This window comes from Centruroides vittatus, unplaced genomic scaffold (assembly GCF_030686945.1).
Source record: "Centruroides vittatus isolate TY-2023 unplaced genomic scaffold, ASM3068694v2 contig_546, whole genome shotgun sequence".
NCBI classification, from domain to species: Eukaryota; Metazoa; Arthropoda; class Arachnida; order Scorpiones; family Buthidae; genus Centruroides; species Centruroides vittatus.
The window spans coordinates 1,447,639-1,470,088 of record NW_027122322.1 but is presented as its reverse complement, the minus strand read 5'-3'; the positions used below and the strand labels follow the sequence as shown (position 1 = coordinate 1,470,088).

At 28.3% G+C, this 22,450-nt stretch overlaps 1 protein-coding gene across 1 annotated transcript in view; it reads left to right on the top strand.

Moving 5' to 3' along the window:
• Gint3 (GDI interacting protein 3) overlaps positions 1-22,450 on the top strand; it is a 29,876-nt gene that overhangs the window by 2,790 nt on the left and 4,636 nt on the right. Inside the window, exons 2-6 of the mRNA XM_067274333.1 lie at positions 10,158-10,497; positions 11,571-11,664; positions 15,307-15,498; positions 16,076-16,473; positions 21,252-21,381. Coding sequence (XP_067130434.1) covers positions 10,265-10,497; positions 11,571-11,664; positions 15,307-15,498; positions 16,076-16,473; positions 21,252-21,381 — 1,047 coding nt within the window. The 5' untranslated portion in view covers positions 10,158-10,264. The remainder of the gene's footprint in view (positions 1-10,157; positions 10,498-11,570; positions 11,665-15,306; positions 15,499-16,075; positions 16,474-21,251; positions 21,382-22,450) is intronic.

Here is a 22,450-nt window from a genome sequence, read left to right as displayed (position 1 = left end):
TTGACCAACAAAATATCCAACTCCATACACCACAACATCAACAAACAATACAACAATAAGACAGACATCCTTAATTGTATCGGAACAGTTTACAAACTTGAATGCAACTGCCATGACCCGAAAATTTATATTGGTGAAACTGGCCGTATATTAAATACCAGAATCAAAGAACATGAAGCTGCTATCCGCCTTAAACATAACACTTCCCCCTGGTACACCCACACCATTGAAAATAACTGCCAAATTAATAGAAACAACATCAAAATTTTACATTCTGAAAAAGATCCTTACAAACGGAGATTTAAAGAACATATTGAAATCAAAAAACACCCTAAAGAGCAACTCATTAATATTTCTGAGGGTATGACAATAAACCCCCAATGGCACCAACTAATAAAAGACACCTCCATCCATTAAACATCATTTACTGCACACCCCACTGTTTCCGTTTGCCTTAGTTTTCGGTAACCTTACAACACATGTCCACTAGCAGTCAAGTCCAGTTAAACTCCGGTCTTTACCTGTCTTCACTCTCATCATGAACATAACACCTGCACTCCAAATGTAAGTTTGTATTTAAATAATATAAAATGTATAACTGTATATAAATATATATATTTGTAACAATTGTATTAAATCACAAATTTGTTTATATTGTATTAAATCACAAATATTTTGTTTGTAGTAACTATAACACTCCTGTTAAAAATACAGAAAAAAATTTATAAATTGTACCAACTCATAATAACGCATCAATTTTATAATATGTAAGTTTCTATGTTTATTATTTTCCAATTTCCGTGATCATAAATACTGTCGGAAACCTCATCATTTTTTGTAATTTCCTTAACAGCACTGAAGAGGGGTTGGGAGATAAACCAACCCGAAATGCATATGGATTAATAAACTAAGTTTCCCTAACCGTTTGCTGTTGGAGCGTCTACCAATCTCATTACTTGGTTTACAAAGACAATTCACACTAGAGTAATTTCACAGCATCCACACCTTCTACATTAAGAAGCTTATTATCTGTTTAAAATTGTTTTCCTATGTGCATATTAAATAATGAAAAAATTATTTCTTTATATATTTATTATATAGAATTAATTTTTTTTTAGTTCATATTTTGTCAGCTATTATTCAGGCTAATAATAGAATATTGTTACATTAGTAAAGGAAGTTATAAGATTTTCACAAGTAATATCTTTATTTTCTGTGATATTAAAATCACTCCATAATTCAAATAAGTTATATAGTATGAATATTTTTGTTTTTCAAATAGCTCAAAATATAATTTAATATTTATTTTTATTAAAAGTTTTATATTTAGCAGTTTTTTAAAATATTATATTTTGTTCATAAGTTGGATTTAACATATAATCTATAGCTTATTGAAGTTTTTTTTTTCCTAGAAGTAAGTTAATATTCAAATGTTTTTTTTTAAATTTATTTTTAAATATATTATAAAAATATTGTGTAAAACACATAACATATATAAATGTTGTGGTTTATTTTTTTAGAATTGTCTTAATAAACTAATTTAAAATATTCTGAAAAACATAGGTCTCTCTTTGGAATCTTCCAAACAGATTTAAAGCTTCTTTTTATAAATAAAGTATAACTAATTCAGAAACATTTGGATTTTAAAACTTTTACTTCCAGGAGAAACACTTTGTGACAAATAGTTTAAATTTGTACAAAATTTAATGATTTTATGAAATAATTTCCAATTTCCAGTAAGAAAGATAGTGTACACTAATTTCTCATTTTTCTGTTGAAATAAATTTTATCTCCTGTCTTGTTTGATTTTACATATTACACATATATTAGTCATAATCAATTTCTAATCTTATCAATTTTTTTTAAAGTAATTATATTAATCTATATTAAATAAAAATTGTAAATAATTAGTTAACATTTTGTTAGAAATAAAATAGCCTAATTTTAATTTATGGATATTTTAATGTGTCGTTTGTATAGCAAAAAGTTTGAATCTATAAAAGTAATTATTATTATACAGGGAGAAATAATATTTAATAAGAAAAACCTGTATTTTTTAAATTTTTTATTTAAATATTTAATTTCATTGATGATGATTTTTATAATTTCTTTATTATTATCCAGTATATGATGCCAAAAAGTGCAGTAATGATAGTCTATAGAGAGTTTTTCTATAATAAAAAAATATTCATTTAATAATAATTGATAATCAGAAGATAAAGGCAAAACTATTATTCTCAACACTTTCTCAAGTTTAGTAAAATTTTATGAGCATGAGATTAAAAATTTACAAAATGGAGAAATAATAGCTTATTAGATTGCATAACAGATTAATATGTTAAGTAGTAATAAGTTCCAAGAATTAAAGTAATACAGCAATATACTGTACAGTAAAACCTCGCTTAATGCGGGGAATGTGTTCCTAGACAACAAACCACTAAACAAGGTCATTTTAACATAGAATAAGTAGGAAAAGGGGAATACGCGACCAAAAATAAACATATTTACTTTAATTTTAAGTTATATTATTATGCAAATTAATATAAAAATATATTAAATAACACACAAACATATGCACACAGAAATGTAAAGTTTAATTTTTTGTGAAAAAGAATTCTTGGATCCCTTCAGCTTGGATAACTTCTTCCACACTTTGTTCATGCATTTATCAGTTAATTCTTGCCAAGCGACGTTGCTATTGCCTATGACATACATGATGATATATTTTTTCCAAAATTGCACCAAACAAACATAGATTTAAGGAAAGTACAGTGCTACGAGTTGCCACCTTTTGTTGATTGGTTCGTGTTTGGGAATAATCAACGAAATGCTGCACTAATTTGAATCAGTGTAAATTTTGAGCTTTTTTTAGGCTTTGAGCAGACTGCATTAAATCAAATCAGCGTTAATCGAGGCAGTGTTAAGCAGGCTTTTATGTATAAAGACTGATCATTTAATCTGTAGAATAATGTAACATCTTTTCCTTACTGTTAAAGTCTGTATCAACTAAAAATTGTCATATTCAAAATACTCACTCTTGATCTGTATACACTTTTATCATTACTATATTCCTGTATCATATGCTTTCTGAAAATATCTATCCATTTCTGGTAGAGGTTGAACAATTGTCATTGTTAGTTGTGCCTGCCTTTCAGAATTCTCTTTAATTGCATAAGTAGAAAATCATGTGAGGCTAAGTTTAGTGAATATAGATGATGATACAGAACCTCAGCTTGAAATATTGACTGTGCAATATTGGCAGTATGTGGTCTAGCATTACTTTGATGGAGAAACAAGCTATTTCACATTTAGCAAGTTCTGGACATTTTTGTGAACAGCAAAGTTTTATTCTGACAGCCATCTTGAGAGATCTGGCTTTTAGTTCAAAATGATTGTCATTGATAACCGACATATAAAATAGATAATAACAGACAGGAATTGATCAGCACTTAAAGAAGCCTTGTCACAAGAGGATATAACAGATTTTTCCATAAATTTGTGTAAGAAAAATATTGAAATGATTCCACAAATTAAATGAACCATCTTTGTTAATAACACTATAAGGATAAACTGTGTCTGAAGTTTAAGATATATATATATATATATATATATATTAGTTTTATCAGAAATAAAAAATAAAGTTTATCTAAAATTATTTTGAAGAATATTTATTTGAATAAAGATTATCAACCATTAATAATGTTTTGTATTAATAATTAATCTTTTATTTTGATGAAATTTGCTGGAGAGAATTAAGAATAAGAAACATAAATATAAAATTGTAAATACAGTAGAGCATCGATTATCTGACCCCCGATTAACCGACCGCGTTCTAGTTGGCAAATTCAAATGTCCACTAGTGATGTGGCACTACAATATTTGGTTATGTCTTGGCTACTTTAATATTATTTTTGTTAAATTTTTGCATATTTTAGCTGGCAGCACTGGCTTGACCATGAAAGGGAGGCTAGTATTTAAACCAGGCCTAATACACTATACTAATAATGTATTTTTTCATACTTTTCAGTTATCCGACCAACCCCAGTCCCCAATTAAGTCGGATAATTGATGCTCTACTGTATGTTGCATTCTTTATTCAACTTTATAACATAATGCAATTCTAATATTGGTTGAATAGAAAAATTTCCAACTGATCAACAAGTCAGATATCTTGTGTAATCCTACAAATTAATCATTTTAGAAGTATTAATTTTTGATACAAATAGTATTCAGTTCTTTATCATCATCATCAAAACATTACAGAAAGATTTTAAGGAAACATTATCAATAAAATGAAGTACAGTAGAACCCCAATTATCTGATGTGATGTGGACTGATTCTACCTTGGATACCTAAAACTCAGATATGGATGGCTGTGGTCACTTTGGATTAAAAGTCAGAAATAAATGATTTATATGATATCATTTTTAAGCTTCTTTTTAAATCTTAGTAAATTTAATTGTATAAGCAGCATTATTTTTACATCATTTATTATACTGCTTAAACATACAATACTTTTAGTATTAAAAACACATATTATTATAGTTACATTTTAATAGTAATGATTTGTCTCTTACTGAAGTTAAATGATAAATTGTAATGTAATAGAAACAAATAATTTTGTGATGTGTTATTGTTTAATCTGAATGAGCATTGCTCATCAATTAATTAATTCCAGATGATTACCAGATTACATCAGGCTGTAATAATCTAAAAATTGAATTAATAGATGTTTATATTTACTCTTCAATTATTGTATGAATATTGTGGGATGTGCACCATCCAACATATAGTTTTTTATTCTCCCCAAAAGAATTATTTATTTTTGCTTTATGATATGTTATAATAGGGTGTTTCAAATATACTAAACAAAAAACATACTTTTTCATTTATTGTTTTTGTTATCTCTAATGTAACATTACCTCTCCACTGGTGTCAATCCCACTACTGGCATGTAGGTCTTGTTTCCCTTTTCTACATGTAAATACCCTGGAACCTTTACTTCTAGTAAATCTAGTAAATGTTATGAAGTTTTTTATTTTAAGTTAAGTTGGTCAAAACAATACTTCAAATATTATTAACATTACATCTGCATTGCATACACAAAATTTAACAGAGAAACTTTATTTAATAGTGACATTGAATTTCCTTATCTAAAAAATGTATATAAGTATGGAGTATGTGACCACCCCAAACAGCCTGTAAAATGTAGAAATATTGTTTTGTACACCTGTTGTTTTTGCTATTAGATATACAAAAACACTCAAATTTTACTGAAACAAAAGAAATATGGGAAAAAAACTTTGCATGGCGTCATTTTCATTTTTTTAAAAGTCAAAAAGGTTTCAATTTTTTTGCCTTTTACATTTTCTTGTCAATCTTTTAATCTTTGCAACAAGCTCTGCATGTAGTAATGCTGGATCGTTACACATACTATGCTTATTATACATCACAAGTATTATGCATTTCATATGTAATTTCTTCCACTGGAGTGTAGATTATTTTTATCTGTTGAGGGGACATTTGTTGTCTTTAAAGGCTGCCACACATGTTCAGGAAATTCTTTGAGGATAAACTGTGCAGGCCTGGCCTTGAGGAAATTCAGAATTTCCTGTCACCCACACGAGGAGGAAAATCTGTTAGTCAGTCGGCTGTGGCATCCGATGACGACGTACTGGCTGTTCTTGGATGTTTATTGGCAACAAATTGTATTAAAACTCGTAGGAAAAAACATGTACATAGAAGTCTGTGTGAATAGTAGTAGTAGTGGTTTGGGTAGCAGTAATAAAATTAATTTTTCATATGAATAATTTTTTAATGGCATTATTTCAGATCACAAAATTAATTTTTTAAGAGAAATCTTGGGCTATAGATTCTGTTAAAAAGCATCAGTTACCAGCGAAAGATCAATGGCAAGTTGATTTAACTACCAAAAAAATTCAGGGGTTAAATTTTATAGACGAGAAACCATCGGATATAACTGGCTGGATCAAACATAGTAATTTACAAAACTTATTAAATTATTCCTCAACGTATAAAGAATTATTTTTATTTAAAGGTGGAGCGATAGGGGAGGGGAAAAGTCTTTTTAAAAACTGGAGCTACAGTTATTTAGACATCGAACTTCTTGGGTGTCCAAGATCAGATAATATTACAAAGAATTGTTATTACCACAAATATTTTAAAAAGCAGTGTTCTTTTTGCAGTATTCTATCTTACAAACAATTCTTAATTGAACAAAACATAGATATTTTCAAAATCAATACGTTGTATAGATATTTAATAAATAAGTAACAAATATAATTTAAATAATTATCATATTAAATTATTTCCTTATTTTACTTTGTCTTATTGTTAAAATATTATTTTAAGTTGTCATGTTTTAATATACAGTCAAACCTGTTTTTATGCGCTCTTTTTATGTGCGATTTTTATTTGTGCGATTTTTTTAATGCGAATTTTTAATTTGTGCGGTATAGTTGGCGACTAGTCTCGTGCGATTCGTCATGTCTCACGTTGACTTATTATAGCTAAATAAACTTATTATAGCATAAATGCATTTATTATAGTAATATTATTGCATGAATATGCGAAAAATGAAATAATTTACTTTTTAAGTCAACAAAACACCACCTGGACAAAAATATGTAAAACAGACGATAGACCAGACGATGCAGTCAAGTGCTGACATCTGTTGTCAATAAATTCTATTTCGTACGGTTTTGAGTTATTTTCTATGTGAGACTTTTTTTATGCGGTCCCTGTTGACCGCATAAAAAAATTATTTTTTTAATTGTGTTGCGAAAACTATTATTTACAGCCATTCGTGAAGTTTCGTGAGATTTTTTTTAATGCGTTTTTTTTTAATGCGGTCCCTATCCCCCGCATAAAAACAGGTTTGACTGTACTTGGATATTAAAACAATAAAATTTTTTTAAATGTAAAAGAAAAATGATATTATATAGTATCAAGGTGTTTTATGAAAACTAAAGAAATGAATTGAGAAGTTTTCTAAATATTAAAATTATTTATAATTTTAATTTACTTGAGAAATTTTTGATCTGAAAATAATTTATAACCTGAAAAAATTAATTTTCAGGTTATAAATAATAAAAGTTAAAAAGGTTATAAAAAATAATTCTTCCAAACATTCACGAGACATTGCTCTCGCTACTCAGCGGCCTCACAACTGAAGGACACGACAACACACACGTTCAGTTGGCCTGCGCAGTCCAAAACTGTGCAGGAAAATCAAATGGTTTTTCGTTTCTACTCCGGTGGCCTGCACAGTATGCTGAAACTGTGCAGTTTTCTCCCCCCACACTATCAGGAATTCCTCAAGGCCAGGCCTGAACAGTTTTTCCTCAAAGGATTTCCTGAACGTGTGTGGCAGCCTTAACAAATGACTTGCTTTGACAAATTACAGGCATACCTCGACTTACGTCGCCTCTCCTGGAACCAATTATCAACGTAAGTCGAATTTACTTGTGTAGTTACAACCTAAGTCGAAACTAAACGGCTTGCATCGTAACTAAACGCCAATAATGAGCACTTAAAGACCGCTAAATAAGATGACAACACAGAAACACAGATGTTTTCATGTTTCGTTCTCTAGAATTTATGATGATTATATTAACATTTACTGTAAATATACATATTTTAATATGATTTTATGTGCTTTTAACGCTTTTCTAGTGATATTACGACTTCAATATTTGTGGCGGATGGATTTAAAGTTGAATAAAATGACTTAAACTTTGGTTTTTATTTTTCTATATACATTTTGACAAACGACGTAAAATCAAGAACGACGTAACTCGAGAGGGACGTAAGTCGAGGTATACCCAGTGGTGATATTCGGCGGGTTCGCACAGGTTCGGCCAAAACCGTTGTTAAAATTATCAGTTTCTCGAACCTTGTTAAACACATGGAACATTTCTCAGTGGGTTTGTTTTTTTTTTAAAAAATATATTAAAATATGTGTATTATACTCTGTAATACTACTAAACTAGGGCCTTATACCCCGTTTGCACCGAGCATTTCAATCTAGATTGTGAGCAAGGTCAGGGACTATGTCTTGGTGCGATCTCTCTGGACCGTTTCAATCTCGACCGAAACGAGGTTTAATCGCGATTGATTCAAGAGAGTTCTTGAAAGTAGATCCAGACATAAGAGAGATCTCAGAATGCCAGGCGCGCGAGATAATAAAAGATGGCTGTGGAACACGTGTAGGGCTATGGACAGCGAAAGAAAAAGGATAATGTACCTCGAGAGATGATGACATCTGTCTATTTCGAGGAGTGCCAATTCGCGGTGAAGAATTTCCCTGCCAAAAAAAAAAAAAGGTCGATAGCAACAAAATACCATTGTTACCTGCTCTTCACCAGGGCTCGTTATGGTCGAAATACGCCACTGATTGTTACATATATGTTTGCAAGAAAAGGTATTGTATTTATTTCTAGCCAAAACTTCCATTTCGTTTGTCGGTGATTGTCAGGGAAAAATTTTCTGCTAGCGAACCCCTTGTTAAATATTTCGAATATCACCACTGGGTATACCTGTATATCTTCTTCATTATCACCACAAATACACTGCTTTGTTTTCATTTTTACTTACTAATTGAAGAGAAAACTTATAAATTTTAAAAAATTATGAGTATGCTATTGTGAGGGTATGATACACCCAAACAATCTTAAATTACTAAATGAAATTATTCCATATACATGTAATATTTGTTACTTGTTTATTGTGCTAGATAGGAAAAGTCAAAGAACAAATTTGCCAGTAAAACAGGATGAAAGAAAATTAAAAATACTTCGCAAGTGAGTCGCTCAATTTACATCGATTCGTTTACAACTTGTTACAGTTAAGTTGATTGGTCGTATCATTATAGTTGCAAACCCAGATGCATTGTAAATAATCCCATCGTGCTAACGACACACGTAAACAAGTGAATATGACATACTTCCGCTTGCCTTTCAAGTTTGCTCGAAGGGTCTAACTCGAGACTACTGATTGTGTCATAGTAACACAAATGAGTTCAATGACGTCAGTTCGAGTACAATACAAAAAACTCGAGACTAAGGGCCCTGGATGAGAGGATGGTCCCTGGAAAGTTTCACTGTGTTTGCTCAAGTCTTGCCAAGATGTATAAAGAACAAATTTTCTTTTTTTATATATTAGATATAATCTTTTTTCATCCATAATATACATATTATATATATCACAATGTAATATAACTTCTATAGCTTTTAGATTTATAACTGAAGAATCATTGTTAAATGTTTATAACAAGGCTTCCCAAAATCAATCCTGTCAGGGTCAATGAGCAAATTATATACAAGTGCACATAATCATTTAGTATTGTTTAATAAATACAACTTGAAAATATTTTCAAGAATTTTTAAATGTCATTTTTAAAATTTTCCAAATGCATTATTTTTTAATAAATATTGGGAATGCTTAAGAGAAAACACCTTTTTTCACAAACTTTGATAAACTCCTATAAGTTTATTAAACTTTTGTTTAATTACTATAAAGTAGATTATAAACTAGATATTCCTAACCTTTTCCATGCATATGAACTATTTAAGAAGTCAATATATGAAAAACATTGGGGATTGCTAGTTTATTTTCTCCTTTATAGTAATTAAACAAAACTTTGATAAACTTATAAGAGTTGTACAGTAAAAAAGAAGTTTTAGGTGGTGATATTGTTTACAAATATAAAATTATGTGCATTCATTTTGTAATCTCTATAGTAACTAGTGTTTAAATGCAGTTATTTCTTTGTAAAATATAATTTAATATTTATATAAATCATATAAAATTTCCTTTGTTGTATTAAATACGTTTATATATAATAAAAATACATTTATTTATATAGAAGCTAGTTTTATATTTTTTATATTTAATTTAATTTTTTAAATATGAATATTGCCATTTTAAGAAAGGCAGTTAAGTTGTGTAACTCTCGTTGTTCAGCTAATTATAGTCTGCAGATAAAGATTGATCTGCTTAGGAAATTGCTATTAATTGGTCATCCTCTAGATTGACTGTTTTGGAATTCTTTCCTTAGACAAGCAATAAAAATTCTTTTAAATATAGTTTTAAACGTTATATCAAAAGTAATTATATTAAATATTTGTTTTTTTAAGCTGCCAACAAAATTCTTGAAGATCTGAAAAAAGAAGCCACCGAATTAAAATTACCAAAAGAACATACTCCTAGAATATAATAAACAAAAGTTGAATTGAAGAAAAATATGGCAGAAAAGATTAGAAATTTTTTCAAGAAAAAAAAAGTAGACAAGGAATTCAAATCAGCGGGGCCAGGACACAGATTATGTGAAGAATCACATGTAAGTTCGAAACCAAGTTATTGGACAAATCCGTCTTCATCTAACAAACGTTATGAGCCAACAGAAGGGGTGAAAAAAGCCGGTGAAGCTGCTCTTGCTCGTATTCAACAGCAACAACAAACTCAAAACCCAAATTGGTAATTTAAATAAATTTAGTATTAATTATTATGCCACATTCATTTAAATTATTGCAAAATAAAAATGTTTAATTATTATATAGTGGATAATATATAATTAACTAAAATAATAATAATGTTATAAATTTATTTATAATAATTAAATATTTAATCATTAAAAATTTGCTGTTATTTTATATCAATTTGTTTTGGTTGTGCTTATTGTCTCTGTTGGTGTCTGTACAAATCTAAAAACTTGTAAAGAATAATTGATTTTTTTTTCCTCCTTCAAGATACATGCGTGTGTGTATTTCCTAAATATTATTGCCAAAATTAATTTCTTGTTTAACTGTGTTCATAATTAATGTAACTAACTATAAGAAGAAATTTTAATTTTTAAAATTAATAAAAAAAATTGCATTTTTTCATCTATCAAAATTTTAAAACTATCCAGATTTGTGTAAAGATCTCAATATATCTCAAAGATCTTAAGTCAGTGATTATAGATTACTTCAGTTATTTAAAATAAATATTGTGAGGTGATTAAACTGCTTATTTAGTTCATGAAAAGTTTAATCTGATTAAAATTTTGACTTGAATATGCAGCATATATATAATTGGCATACGTCAAATTTGTAATCCCACAAATGGAAATAGAGATAATAGAAAGAGTGATTCTGTATTAAAAAATAAAACTTTCTGATGATATTTCAAATAGTTTTATTTCTTACTAATAAAACTTGATACTAATAAAATCTAGTAAAAAATTTATAGATTCTAACTTAATAATTTATTAAAACTAATGTTCTTGTAAACTAAGACACTCTATACTGAAGGAAGAGGAACACACCATTTCCAATTAAAATATATTTATTGTAATGGAATCAAGATTATATTAAAATATTTCATTAACAGTTTATTGAAATCATTGAGATTTTAATATGATGTAATTACGAAAAATTTATTTTTAGATTCTATTTAAAAAAAATAAATTATGAAAAGCAGATAAATTTTATATAACCTATTTTTATAATTTGTAATTTTTTTGTATATGAGCATCTATTTCTTGAATATTTTCTTTTATGTTTTAATAGGTCCCAGGCTGCAATAAGAGCTCAAGCAAGAAAAGAAATAGAGCTTGAATTACAAGTGAAAGAAAAAGAAAAACACAAACAAGATGATAAAGTGGTTAGTAAAACCAATTTATATTAAAGACTTTTATTTCTTAGGAGTATAATTTAATCTAACACACACAATGTTATAAACCTTTTGCAATTAAGTTAGACTTGTCTACAACATCAGGATTTCACATTTTTTGTAGGACTATTAATACTGTGCTGGACTATATTTCCAGTAATTACTGGTAATTATTTTAAAAAAACTTTCTTATACTGATATATTACAGATTTATTTTTTTAAAAACTTTATTTGAGAAATCTAATAATTTGAAGATAAAACTAAGTTGATTATCTAGATTTGATATTGTATATTATTTTGACTCACTTCAATAGTTATAGTAGGTATCTTATAATTATTGGGTTGTTCGGAAAGTAATTTCGTTTTTTCATAGAAAAATAAACGCAATATTCTTATAATTCAATAAAATATTTATTTATTATATATTGACCATTTTGGTCAAATACCTGTTGTCATTGTTTCTGGTAGTAGCATGATTTCACATTCATAAAAATTTTGATCGTTGTTTACAAAAAACTGATTCAAGTGATTTTTGACATCGTCATTTCAAGTAAATGTCTTACAGTTAAAAAAAATTTGTACAGACCGAAACAAGTAATAATCTGAGTGTGCCCGATCTGGCGAATATGGTTGGTGTGATAACACATCCCATCTAAGCTATAACAGTTTCTGACGAGTTACCAAACTTGTGTGAAATTTGGCATTACCATGGTTAAACACTACACTTTCTTTGTTGATCAATTCTGACCTTTTCTGTTTGATGATATTACTCAATTTGTTTACTTGATGGCAGTACACTTTCGAATCAATTATTAAATTGTCTGGTAAAAGCTCAAAAATAAATTTCTTTAAAATCTCACCATAGAGAGCATCTCTCGTTACTAACATGGGAAACCCATATATCGAGCTTTGAAACTAAACCAATTTATTTTAAGTCATAATAAATGGTTCAATTTAACAGATTTAATCTTAGTGATTTCACGTGTTGTTATATGGCAGAGTGCTTCAATCAGTACCTTTATTTTGTTTTCGTTGGCTTCAAATGGCCATCTTCATGTGGTGTATCTTCGATATTAAAATTGCCAGAATGAAATTTTGTAAACCAGTTTTGGCACGGTCTTTCTCTCAACACATCTCCAAACATGTACCACAATTTTTTTCTTGTTTGAACAGCATTTTGGTTTTTTAGTTATAAAAAAGCAAAATATGCCAAAAATGATGCTTTCGATTTTCCATATTTGATGGGTCATCGAAAAAAAAACAATTGTACAGAATCAAACAAAATATTTTACAAATAAGCCTTAAAATGTCAGCTGTCGAAGTATATAATGAAAATGTGGTTTAAAATAAAATTGGCTGGTAAAAATACATCTAATTCCTCTAGTAATAAAAAAAACGAAATTACTTTCCGAACAACCCAATAAATTAGTTATGATCCTGGTACTAGAAAATTGATTAGTTACATATGAAGGTGTTTCATAAATCAAACTAAATGTTATGTAACAAAAAAATGAGAACAATATCAAGAAAATTTAGTTTCACTTTGTATTTTATATTTGTATAATTTCTAAATGTTTAATTTGGTGCAGAGTTACTGTTTTAAAATAATGAGCCTTTAAAATAATTAATCTATGAAAATACACAATTTGGATATCATTCCTGTTTATTTTAAACCTAACATTGTTTAATGATCACCTTTATTTATTCAAGGATAAATACTTATTAATATTCTAGATTGAAATGATATTAAATTAAAGTGTACGTTGAAAGAAATGTGTGTCTTTATTCTTTGGATATTCTTTAATTGAATAATATTTAATCATCTAAATTTAGTTCAGCTTTAAAAAGTCAGTTGTTAATAAGTTGTTAAAAAGTCAGTTAATAGTTATTTTTTTTATGATTGCATGAATATAAATTTAATTTTGTTCCTGACTATTGTAAACTAACACAATTGAACTGAACTTTTGTATTTTATATGAACTTTATTTTAATATCAGATGCTAGAGTTAGTGTAATATTTTGGATTTATTACTACTGTGCATTAACCCAGTTTTGGTTAATGCAGTCATAATTCAGTTAAGATTGTTTATAATTTGAAAAATTAATAATAAATTTTATACCATTAAATATATAGTTTTATAACAAGAACATTAATTTACATATTGGAACTCAATAAACAATATTGAAATATACATATAATTTTTAATTCTTATTACTATTGTATTTGAAACCATATTTAAAGAATCCCATTTCATGTAATTATAAAATAAATACAGGTATACCTCGGGTTACGTCGTTTCGAGTTAAGTCGTTCTCGATTGTACGTCTATATATATGAAAAAAATTTAAAATCAAGTTTAAATCATTTTATTCAACTTTACGTCTGTCTGCCATAAATATTGAAGTCGTAATATCACTAGAAAAGCATTATAAGCACACAAAATCGTGTTACTATACAATAAATAGGAATAAAAGTATATAAAAACATATTAAAATATGTACATTTATGTAAATGTTAATACTGTACATCATAAATCCTAGAAAACAAAATATGAAAACATTGTGACTCTGTGTTGTCATCTTATTGAGCAGTCTTTATTGGTAAATTTAACGTAAATTTGTTTATTTTCTACTAATGCAAAATAATTTTAATAACTGCATTTGTTATTTAACCTTATAAAATCATTTTATTTTATGTCTTAGAGCAAACCACATTAACAAATAGAGAGTCCACGATGTACTGTAAACATCACCAAATTGTAAACATGTACAAATGATAATTAATAATTGTAAACATGTACATTTACAAGTGTGTACAGTACATACTGCACATATATTTGTAAATTTAGATTTTAGTTTTTAATATAGTACAGAAAAAAAGTAATTTGTTTGTAAGCTTAAAATATATTCTTATTAACCATATATTATTAAAAATGCATTAATAAATAAAATACAGAACTGGGAATGGTTATTTGTGGTTTAGCCTAGTGACATTATAGTGAAGTAAATTCGACTTAAGTCGCCTCTCCTGGAACCAATTACCAACGTAAGGTGAGGTATTCCTGTATATGTTTTATTACCGAGTTTAAAATCACTGTTTTTTTTTTAATGTATTTTGGATCTGTGACTTATGATGGACCTTTATTCCAACATCCTGATCATAAGTTTGATACATACACAAATAAAAACATGATGCCAAATGATGAAGAAACCAGATAATTGTTATAAAACTGTCACACTATGAGACATTTTTATTCTAAAGCGACTATAAGCAATAATCACTGTCACTGTCAGTAATGACAAACATAATGAACATTATAGATGGCTTTATTAAATGTTTAATTGTTTTAGCCTCATTCTCTATAATACATTTTAAGTGTACAGTCATAGCTGGCAATGTAGTTACTTTGTTTTGTTTAAACTCAGCCTTGTGTTTGCTGATAGGCTGCTATGAATGCTTTATGGGATGATTGTCATAACTTCAAATAGTCATATGTAGAGAGATCATAAGTTGAAGTAAATTTGAACTACTAAGATTGTCATTAGCAATGTATGCAAATAATTTAAATTTTTATATGTAGTATATTTTTTAATGTAATTTATACACTTTAAATAATTTATTATGTATTCCAGTCTTATACCACTAGTGCACCAGTACTTGCAGTCAGTGGGGTTTATTTTTCTTGTCCATTAATTGGTCCTGTTGTTTCAACTTATAATGAAATTGAAGAAAAGATAAAAGATTATTTATATGAGCAGCTTTATGAAGATAGAATTATTGTATCTAGTCTAATAATAAAAAGCTGTAATAAAGACAGAGAAAAGGTATTAATTTGATAACTATAATACATTAAAAATTAATCTATATATTATATTATAATAAAAATAATTATACTTTGTAGTGTAGAATTTTCATCAGAAGAAATTGTTTTGAATTGAAATAAAATTTCTTGTAAAACTAATTTTAATGATCTTGAACTTGCTAATCTTTTTAAATGATATATAAAATTAAGTATTTTATACTGAAATTTTTAAATATAGAAATGAAACTATTTTTTCTTTTTAATTATGCTTCTTTTATATCCTAAAAGTATTTTTAAAAAATACTGAATATTCAGATTTTTTTCTCTTAACATTTTATTAGAATTTAGAAACCAATGTTAAGCTATAAATGTAAAATATCATTACGTTCAATAACCTACCAAAATAAATATTCATAAGGTTATTATGATAATGATATTTTACATTTATAGCTTAACATTACAGTGGATATAGATTGAATTTATATATCTTTTTATTTTATACACAAAAATTGTTTTAAGAATTTATCAATAAAGTTTTTAACTGATTTTTAATAAATTTTTATTGATTAAAAAATTTCATATTTTATCTATTATTATAGGTGAAAATTGGAGTTGACACAATTTGTAAATACTTCAAGAATATTATAGATAATCCAGAGGAAGAAAAATATCGTAAAATTAAAATGAGTAATAAAATTTTTCAAGAAAGAATTGTTACACTAGAGGGAAGTTGGGATTTTTTTATAAGTGCAGGATTTCAACAAGAAACTTTAGAAAAGGATGATGCTAAAGAGGATTATCTGGTATTTCCTAAAGATAATACAACAGACACACTAGAGATGGCAACAGACATTTTGAAATCAGCTGAGCCAGTTCTACCACAATTAGATCGTAGTATTAGGGTTCTAATGCCTAGTGCATCTTCTATAAAAATTAATTTACCTGATGAATTCTTTGGATTGAGTGCTGAAGAATTAAGAAAAGAACAGGAAGAAAGGTATTCATATATTTTTCTGATAAATTTTAACTATGATTTTTTTTTTTCTGGCTTTTCCAAAAAGTGTTCAGGCATATTTTTTTTATATTAGAGCAAATCTTTTTCAATTATTAAACTTGATATCTGCAAGATTTTATCCTGTATAACTATATCAGACTATGGAATGGACTACTTAAATTTTGTAATCTATTGTGGCATTATTAATTTATTCTTATTAAATTGAAATCTTTAAATAAATAAATACAGTCAAACCTCTATATATGAACTTAATTTGTTCCTAAAATTTGTTTGGAAAATGATTTGTTCTCAAATCAAAACAACTTTTTCCATAGTGTAAAATGGATTAATCCATTCCCAACCCCCAAAACAAAGCCTTTTTTTACCTTTTTAGCAGCAGCATTTTATGCACAAAAATGCAATATAATATACTTATATCCTTTATATATATATTAAAAGTTTCAGTATTCAGTTAGCAGTGAGGAAACATTTTGCTTTTTATGTGTGTACTAGCTGTTACCCATGACTTCGCCTGCACAGATTTTGCAAGCAAATATCATTTATATTCAGTATTTCAACAACCATAGTAATTGTTATATAACACCTACTGTTGAGAATGTTTTCAATTTGATCAATTTTCTGAAACGTTTACGATCGTTCTATAATCGAACCAATATGCAATAACAAATTCAAATTTAAAGCAGTTTGAACATTTGATTAAAAAATCGAAATATATAAAAATATTTATAACAATGTCTGAAATGTTATCAATTTAATACACCCAAGTACTCAATGAAGACTAAACATAGTTGAAAACAAAAATTGCATCTAAAATAGTACAGTAGAATCGTTCTTCAAGTTAAGCCTTAATGCTCTCCCTCTCCCCCTGAGGGGAATTTCGAAAAATCCCTTCTTAGTGTGCGTTTTCATGATGTACCCTAACTGTGTACCAAATTTCACCTCTAGGTTCAGCAGTTTGCTCTGGGCAATGATGAATCAATCACCCAGTCAGTCAGGACAAGTAATTTTATATATTTAGATATATATACATATAAAAAGCAAAATGTTTCCTTACTGCTAACTGAAACCAAAACTGACACTTTGTAAAAAGTTCTATAAATAGAGACTTGACTCTACCTGGATGAAATATAACCAAATCAATCAAGACAGACAAGTATTTCAGAAAGTGTGGATAAAATATGTTCCAATTGCTTTGATATAAATTTTAATTTGAATTAAAATTAGTTCTGATTTTTATTTTTAGTTTCAGTGTAAAAACCAGATTTTAATTAACTGGATTTCTAGTATTAATAAATATTACATTAAACATTAATGTTATAATATATGATATAATAATAAATTTTCGTTATTTAATTTGAGTTAATTAAGCACCTTTAGATATGAATTATTGAATTATGACACTACTACTACAATGTGCATGTGGGTATTTATCTTACCCACATGCACATTGAAATCTAATTTGAATAACAACACCATCAATTGTTCATGTTGTGACATCTAATGAACGAGGTGAATTTCAGTGACACCACTGAATTGGTAGTCCTGTTGTTATCAGACCATTGATTTTCTCTAATATCGGAAGTATAGGAAGTTGACCGCTACTGGCAGGCTCTGTCGAGTAGATTGTTCAGAAACTGAGTTATTGGACATAAATTGGAGCAAATATAGTGTTTAAAATTTTGTTTATAAACAAGGGCATTCATAACCAGAGTATATATATTCAAATATTTATTTTATATATATAATATATATATATATATATATATATAAAATAATATATATGTATGTATATATTATTTTATATCATATATATATATTTATATCGTATGTATGTATGTATGTAGGATGACAAATTTTAGTAATATTATCATTTTATAAATAAAGTATATCTATTTAAATGCATTTTCCCCAATATTTAAAAAAATTAAAAAATTGATATTTTATTTATAATGTAATTATCATTAAGTATCATTTACAAATTCATCTGACTAACCTTGTGTAGCTTTGCAGGTAATACTTAGAACATATCACTAATGTTTTTGACCCATTTCTAAGGTCTTCAAGTGTTTTATAAATTTTTCTGGTTCGATTCCGATTTTTAAACATTCCATTCTCCAATGCTTCTATCTTCGAATTTATTTTTAAAATTTCAAAATTTAAATCTCCGAAAGATATGCGCCTGCGCCGGCTGTTATAGCGTTGCATCGTAAATAGCTTGCCATGCTCTCAATAGTTGTTTTTCTTCTTTAAAACTGATTGACGAGCCTTTGCAGTCCACTTTAAAAATTCCTAACATCTCTAGATTTCTTAGTTGGTTTATATGCCGGGTTTGTCGGATCATTTCCGCTTGTTGTAGGTTAGGTGTAATGCTGTTTTCATTGGTTTATGTCGCTAAGGCAGTATTGTTTTCCTTTTTTCAATGTCCGTTTTGTACTCGCAGAGACGTTGTTTGAGCAATCATTTTGTAGATCCAACATACACGAGATCGAATCTGTTATCTCTTAGCAGAATTTTATAGACTCCCGGCATTCTTTCAATTTCCACCCAATCCTTCTCATTTCTTAACATGCCGAATGTATCTGGCTTACATCTGTAGGCTATTTTTGTGTTAGTGTAAGCTCCAATTTCTTGATATAGGGACTGCATAGGGCCCTCATATGTTATAGGTATATAATAAATCTCCCTATCTTGTTACAGATCTTTTTCTGGAATCTTACTTAATTGGCCTTTGAGTTGGTTTTTTTTTTGTTTATCCTCCATTCTATATATATTAGGCTTTTATTGTAGCCATGATTTTCAGCAATAGAGAGGTTGCGGTTGAAGTTCAAACATTAAACTTGTACGACAAGCAGAAGTACACGTTTACAAGTATTAATTCATAAATGCTTAAATAAAGAAACAGATGATTTTAATCCAGAAATTATTTAATTATTCAATTTTTTTGCTAGTGATGTGAAGTGCCTATAGAACTCACATATATTTCTGTTCATAACAGTTTATCGTAATTCTGTAGGAGTAGGTTTGTTCTTTTACAGCATCTTCTACCACCAACAGCATAATACGTTTGTAAATTTTCTAAAAATAATTTCCCGAGCTGCTTTCGGATTTACATAAGCAACTACTTCCGTCAACAAAAGTATGAGGTAGTCCTATCATATGGTAGGAAAATTAAAACTAATTATCTAGTGTTATTAAACATATTAAACTATTCTAAAGTATTTATAAGTTGTTTATTTACCTTCACTGGTAACATTCGTTGTCGTTAAACATTTCTGCCATTTTTCAACAATATCCCATGAGTCAGTGCGTGACGTGAACGTGTGGCGCAACGTGTTTTACTTGGAGTTCAAATGTGTACTTCTGCTTGTCGTACAAGTTTAATGTTTGAACTTCAACCGCAACCTTTCTATTGCTGAAAATCATGGCTACAATAAAAGCCTAATATATATAGAATGGAGGATAAACAAAAAAAAAACCAACTCAAAGGCCAATTAAGTAAGATTCCAGAAAAAGATCTGTAACAAGATAGGGAGATTTATTATATACCTATAACATATGAGGGCCCTATGCAGTCCCTATATCAAGAAATTGGAGCTTACACTAACACAAAAATAGCCTACAGATGTAAGCCAGATACATTCGGCATGTTAAGAAATGAGAAGGATTGGGTGGAAATTGAAAGAATGCCGGGAGTCTATAAAATTCTGCTAAGAGATAACAGATTCGATCTCGTGTATGTTGGATCTACAAAATGATTGCTCAAACAACGTCTCTGCGAGTACAAAACGGACATTGAAAAAAGGAAAACAATACTGCCTTAGCGACATAAACCAATGAAAACAGCATTACACCTAACCTACAACAAGCGGAAATGATCCGACAAACCCGGCATATAAACCAACTAAGAAATCTAGAGATGTTAGGAATTTTTAAAGTGGACTGCAAAGGCTCGTCAATCAGTTTTAAAGAAGAAAAACAACTATTGAGAGCATGGCAAGCTATTTACGATGCAACGCTATAACAGCCGGCGCAGGCGCATATCTTTCGGAGATTTAAATTTTGAAATTTTAAAAATAAATTCGAAGATAGAAGCATTGGAGAATGGAATGTTTAAAAATCGGAATCGAACCAGAAAAATTTATAAAACACTTGAAGACCTTAGAAATGGGTCAAAAACATTAGTGATACGTTCTAAGTATTACCTGCAAAGTTACACATTTGTATTATTACTTTGTTTATTGGATGGATTTGATTAAGTATCATTCTTTTAAAATTTTAATAGTTGAGCATTGTCTTTAAGCTTTTGAATCTATATTGTTTAATGAATGAAAGAAATTTTTAATTAATCTATAATTATTTAGAAATAAGTTTATAAACTTGATCTCTGATATATTTCAATACTAAACTTTGTAATAATAAGACTCATAGAAACAAAACAAAAAAGTTATTCAACAGAATCAGTTTTGATATAAAAACGGTTGTGCCAAACAATTTCTGCACATAGTCTGCAGGCATGCCAGATTACAGTTTGGCTGGTGTTTAACATTGCTAAATAACTGATGTGCCAAATTTTAGCATTAGTTTAACTTTGAAGTGTGTACCATAGTCAATTTGAAATCAAAGAAAGCTTTAGTTAGATTAATGTAAGTCAAATGTTTTCTCCCTTTTAAAATTGGGAAAAACATCAACTAATATTTGGCCAATATGGTATATTTGTTGTCTTGAATTTTTTTCAAACTTTTTTTATTTTTTTTCCCTAGAACAAGTAGAGTGGAATTACTAACTCAACTTCGAACCAAAGAAATGAGGGAGAGAGATGAAAAAAGACATTATCGCTATTATAAATATACTTTGATTCGCATCAGATTTCCAGATGGAATACTTTTACAGGCAAGTATTCAAAAAATTTATATATCATACCTATTTTTCCTTCAGAAATATTTTCAGCCTGATTTTAGTCCAGCTTCTTGCTTCCTATGCTGGACTAAATTTGTTTTGAAAACATTCTAAATGAATAACTACTGCATTAAGATAGCACTAAATTTAAATACTTTGGTTAATTTCTTCAAGTTTTCTATAAAATAAATGAAAATTAAGTACATGCAATCATTTTGATGAAAAAATTCTCTCAAAAACTGGTATTAGTGTAATGATAACCACTTCAGAGTTAGAGTAAGGAAAATTTATAAACCTTCTTTGTACAATGTTTTAACCCAAAAAATGTTCCCAAAACATAAATCTTGTAGTGAATGTTTTAATCATAACTAACATTTTCTAGATTTTTTATTTAGTTAGTTATAATTTTGATCTACAAAATATAGAACATACTGATTTGCCATGTATAAGTTTTCAGTTGTTAATCTGTACTGTTGATTGGTTGTTTTAACATACCCTTTCTCATTTTAAGTGAATGCTCCATGTTGCATGTAGAGGTTGAAAGTTAGATTTTCAGGTATGAACTCTCCTGTTGCAAATATGAATTGGCAGAAATTATTTCTCCTGATAAATGGTAACTTACAGATTTGGTATTATTTGTTCTTCTATAGTAAAGTATTCAAAAATTATATGCTGACAACAAAACCTTTCTGCCTGAGCATGCTTTCTCTCCAATGTTGCAAACTTTACCCAGGGATTCATTAAGAGACATCCACTAAGTTTTGAGATTCTTAATTGCAATAGAAAATTTCAAATAACTATCCATTTTTTAGCCAAATCTAGTTTTAACTGAGTTCTTTAGGCATGCATTTGACTTCTTTGGACATTGTAATTACTCACTGGGGCACTTGGCTACCTGTAAATTTCTAAGATAGAAATGCTTTCAAACTTGCAGCTTCCATCTTTGTACAACGTATGGACTGATCAGATAACAAATAAGATGAGAGTAAAAACATTTCAGGCATTGTGCAGCTTTTACTACTACTATTATTATTGTATATAGAAAAACTTTTTTAATGGATGC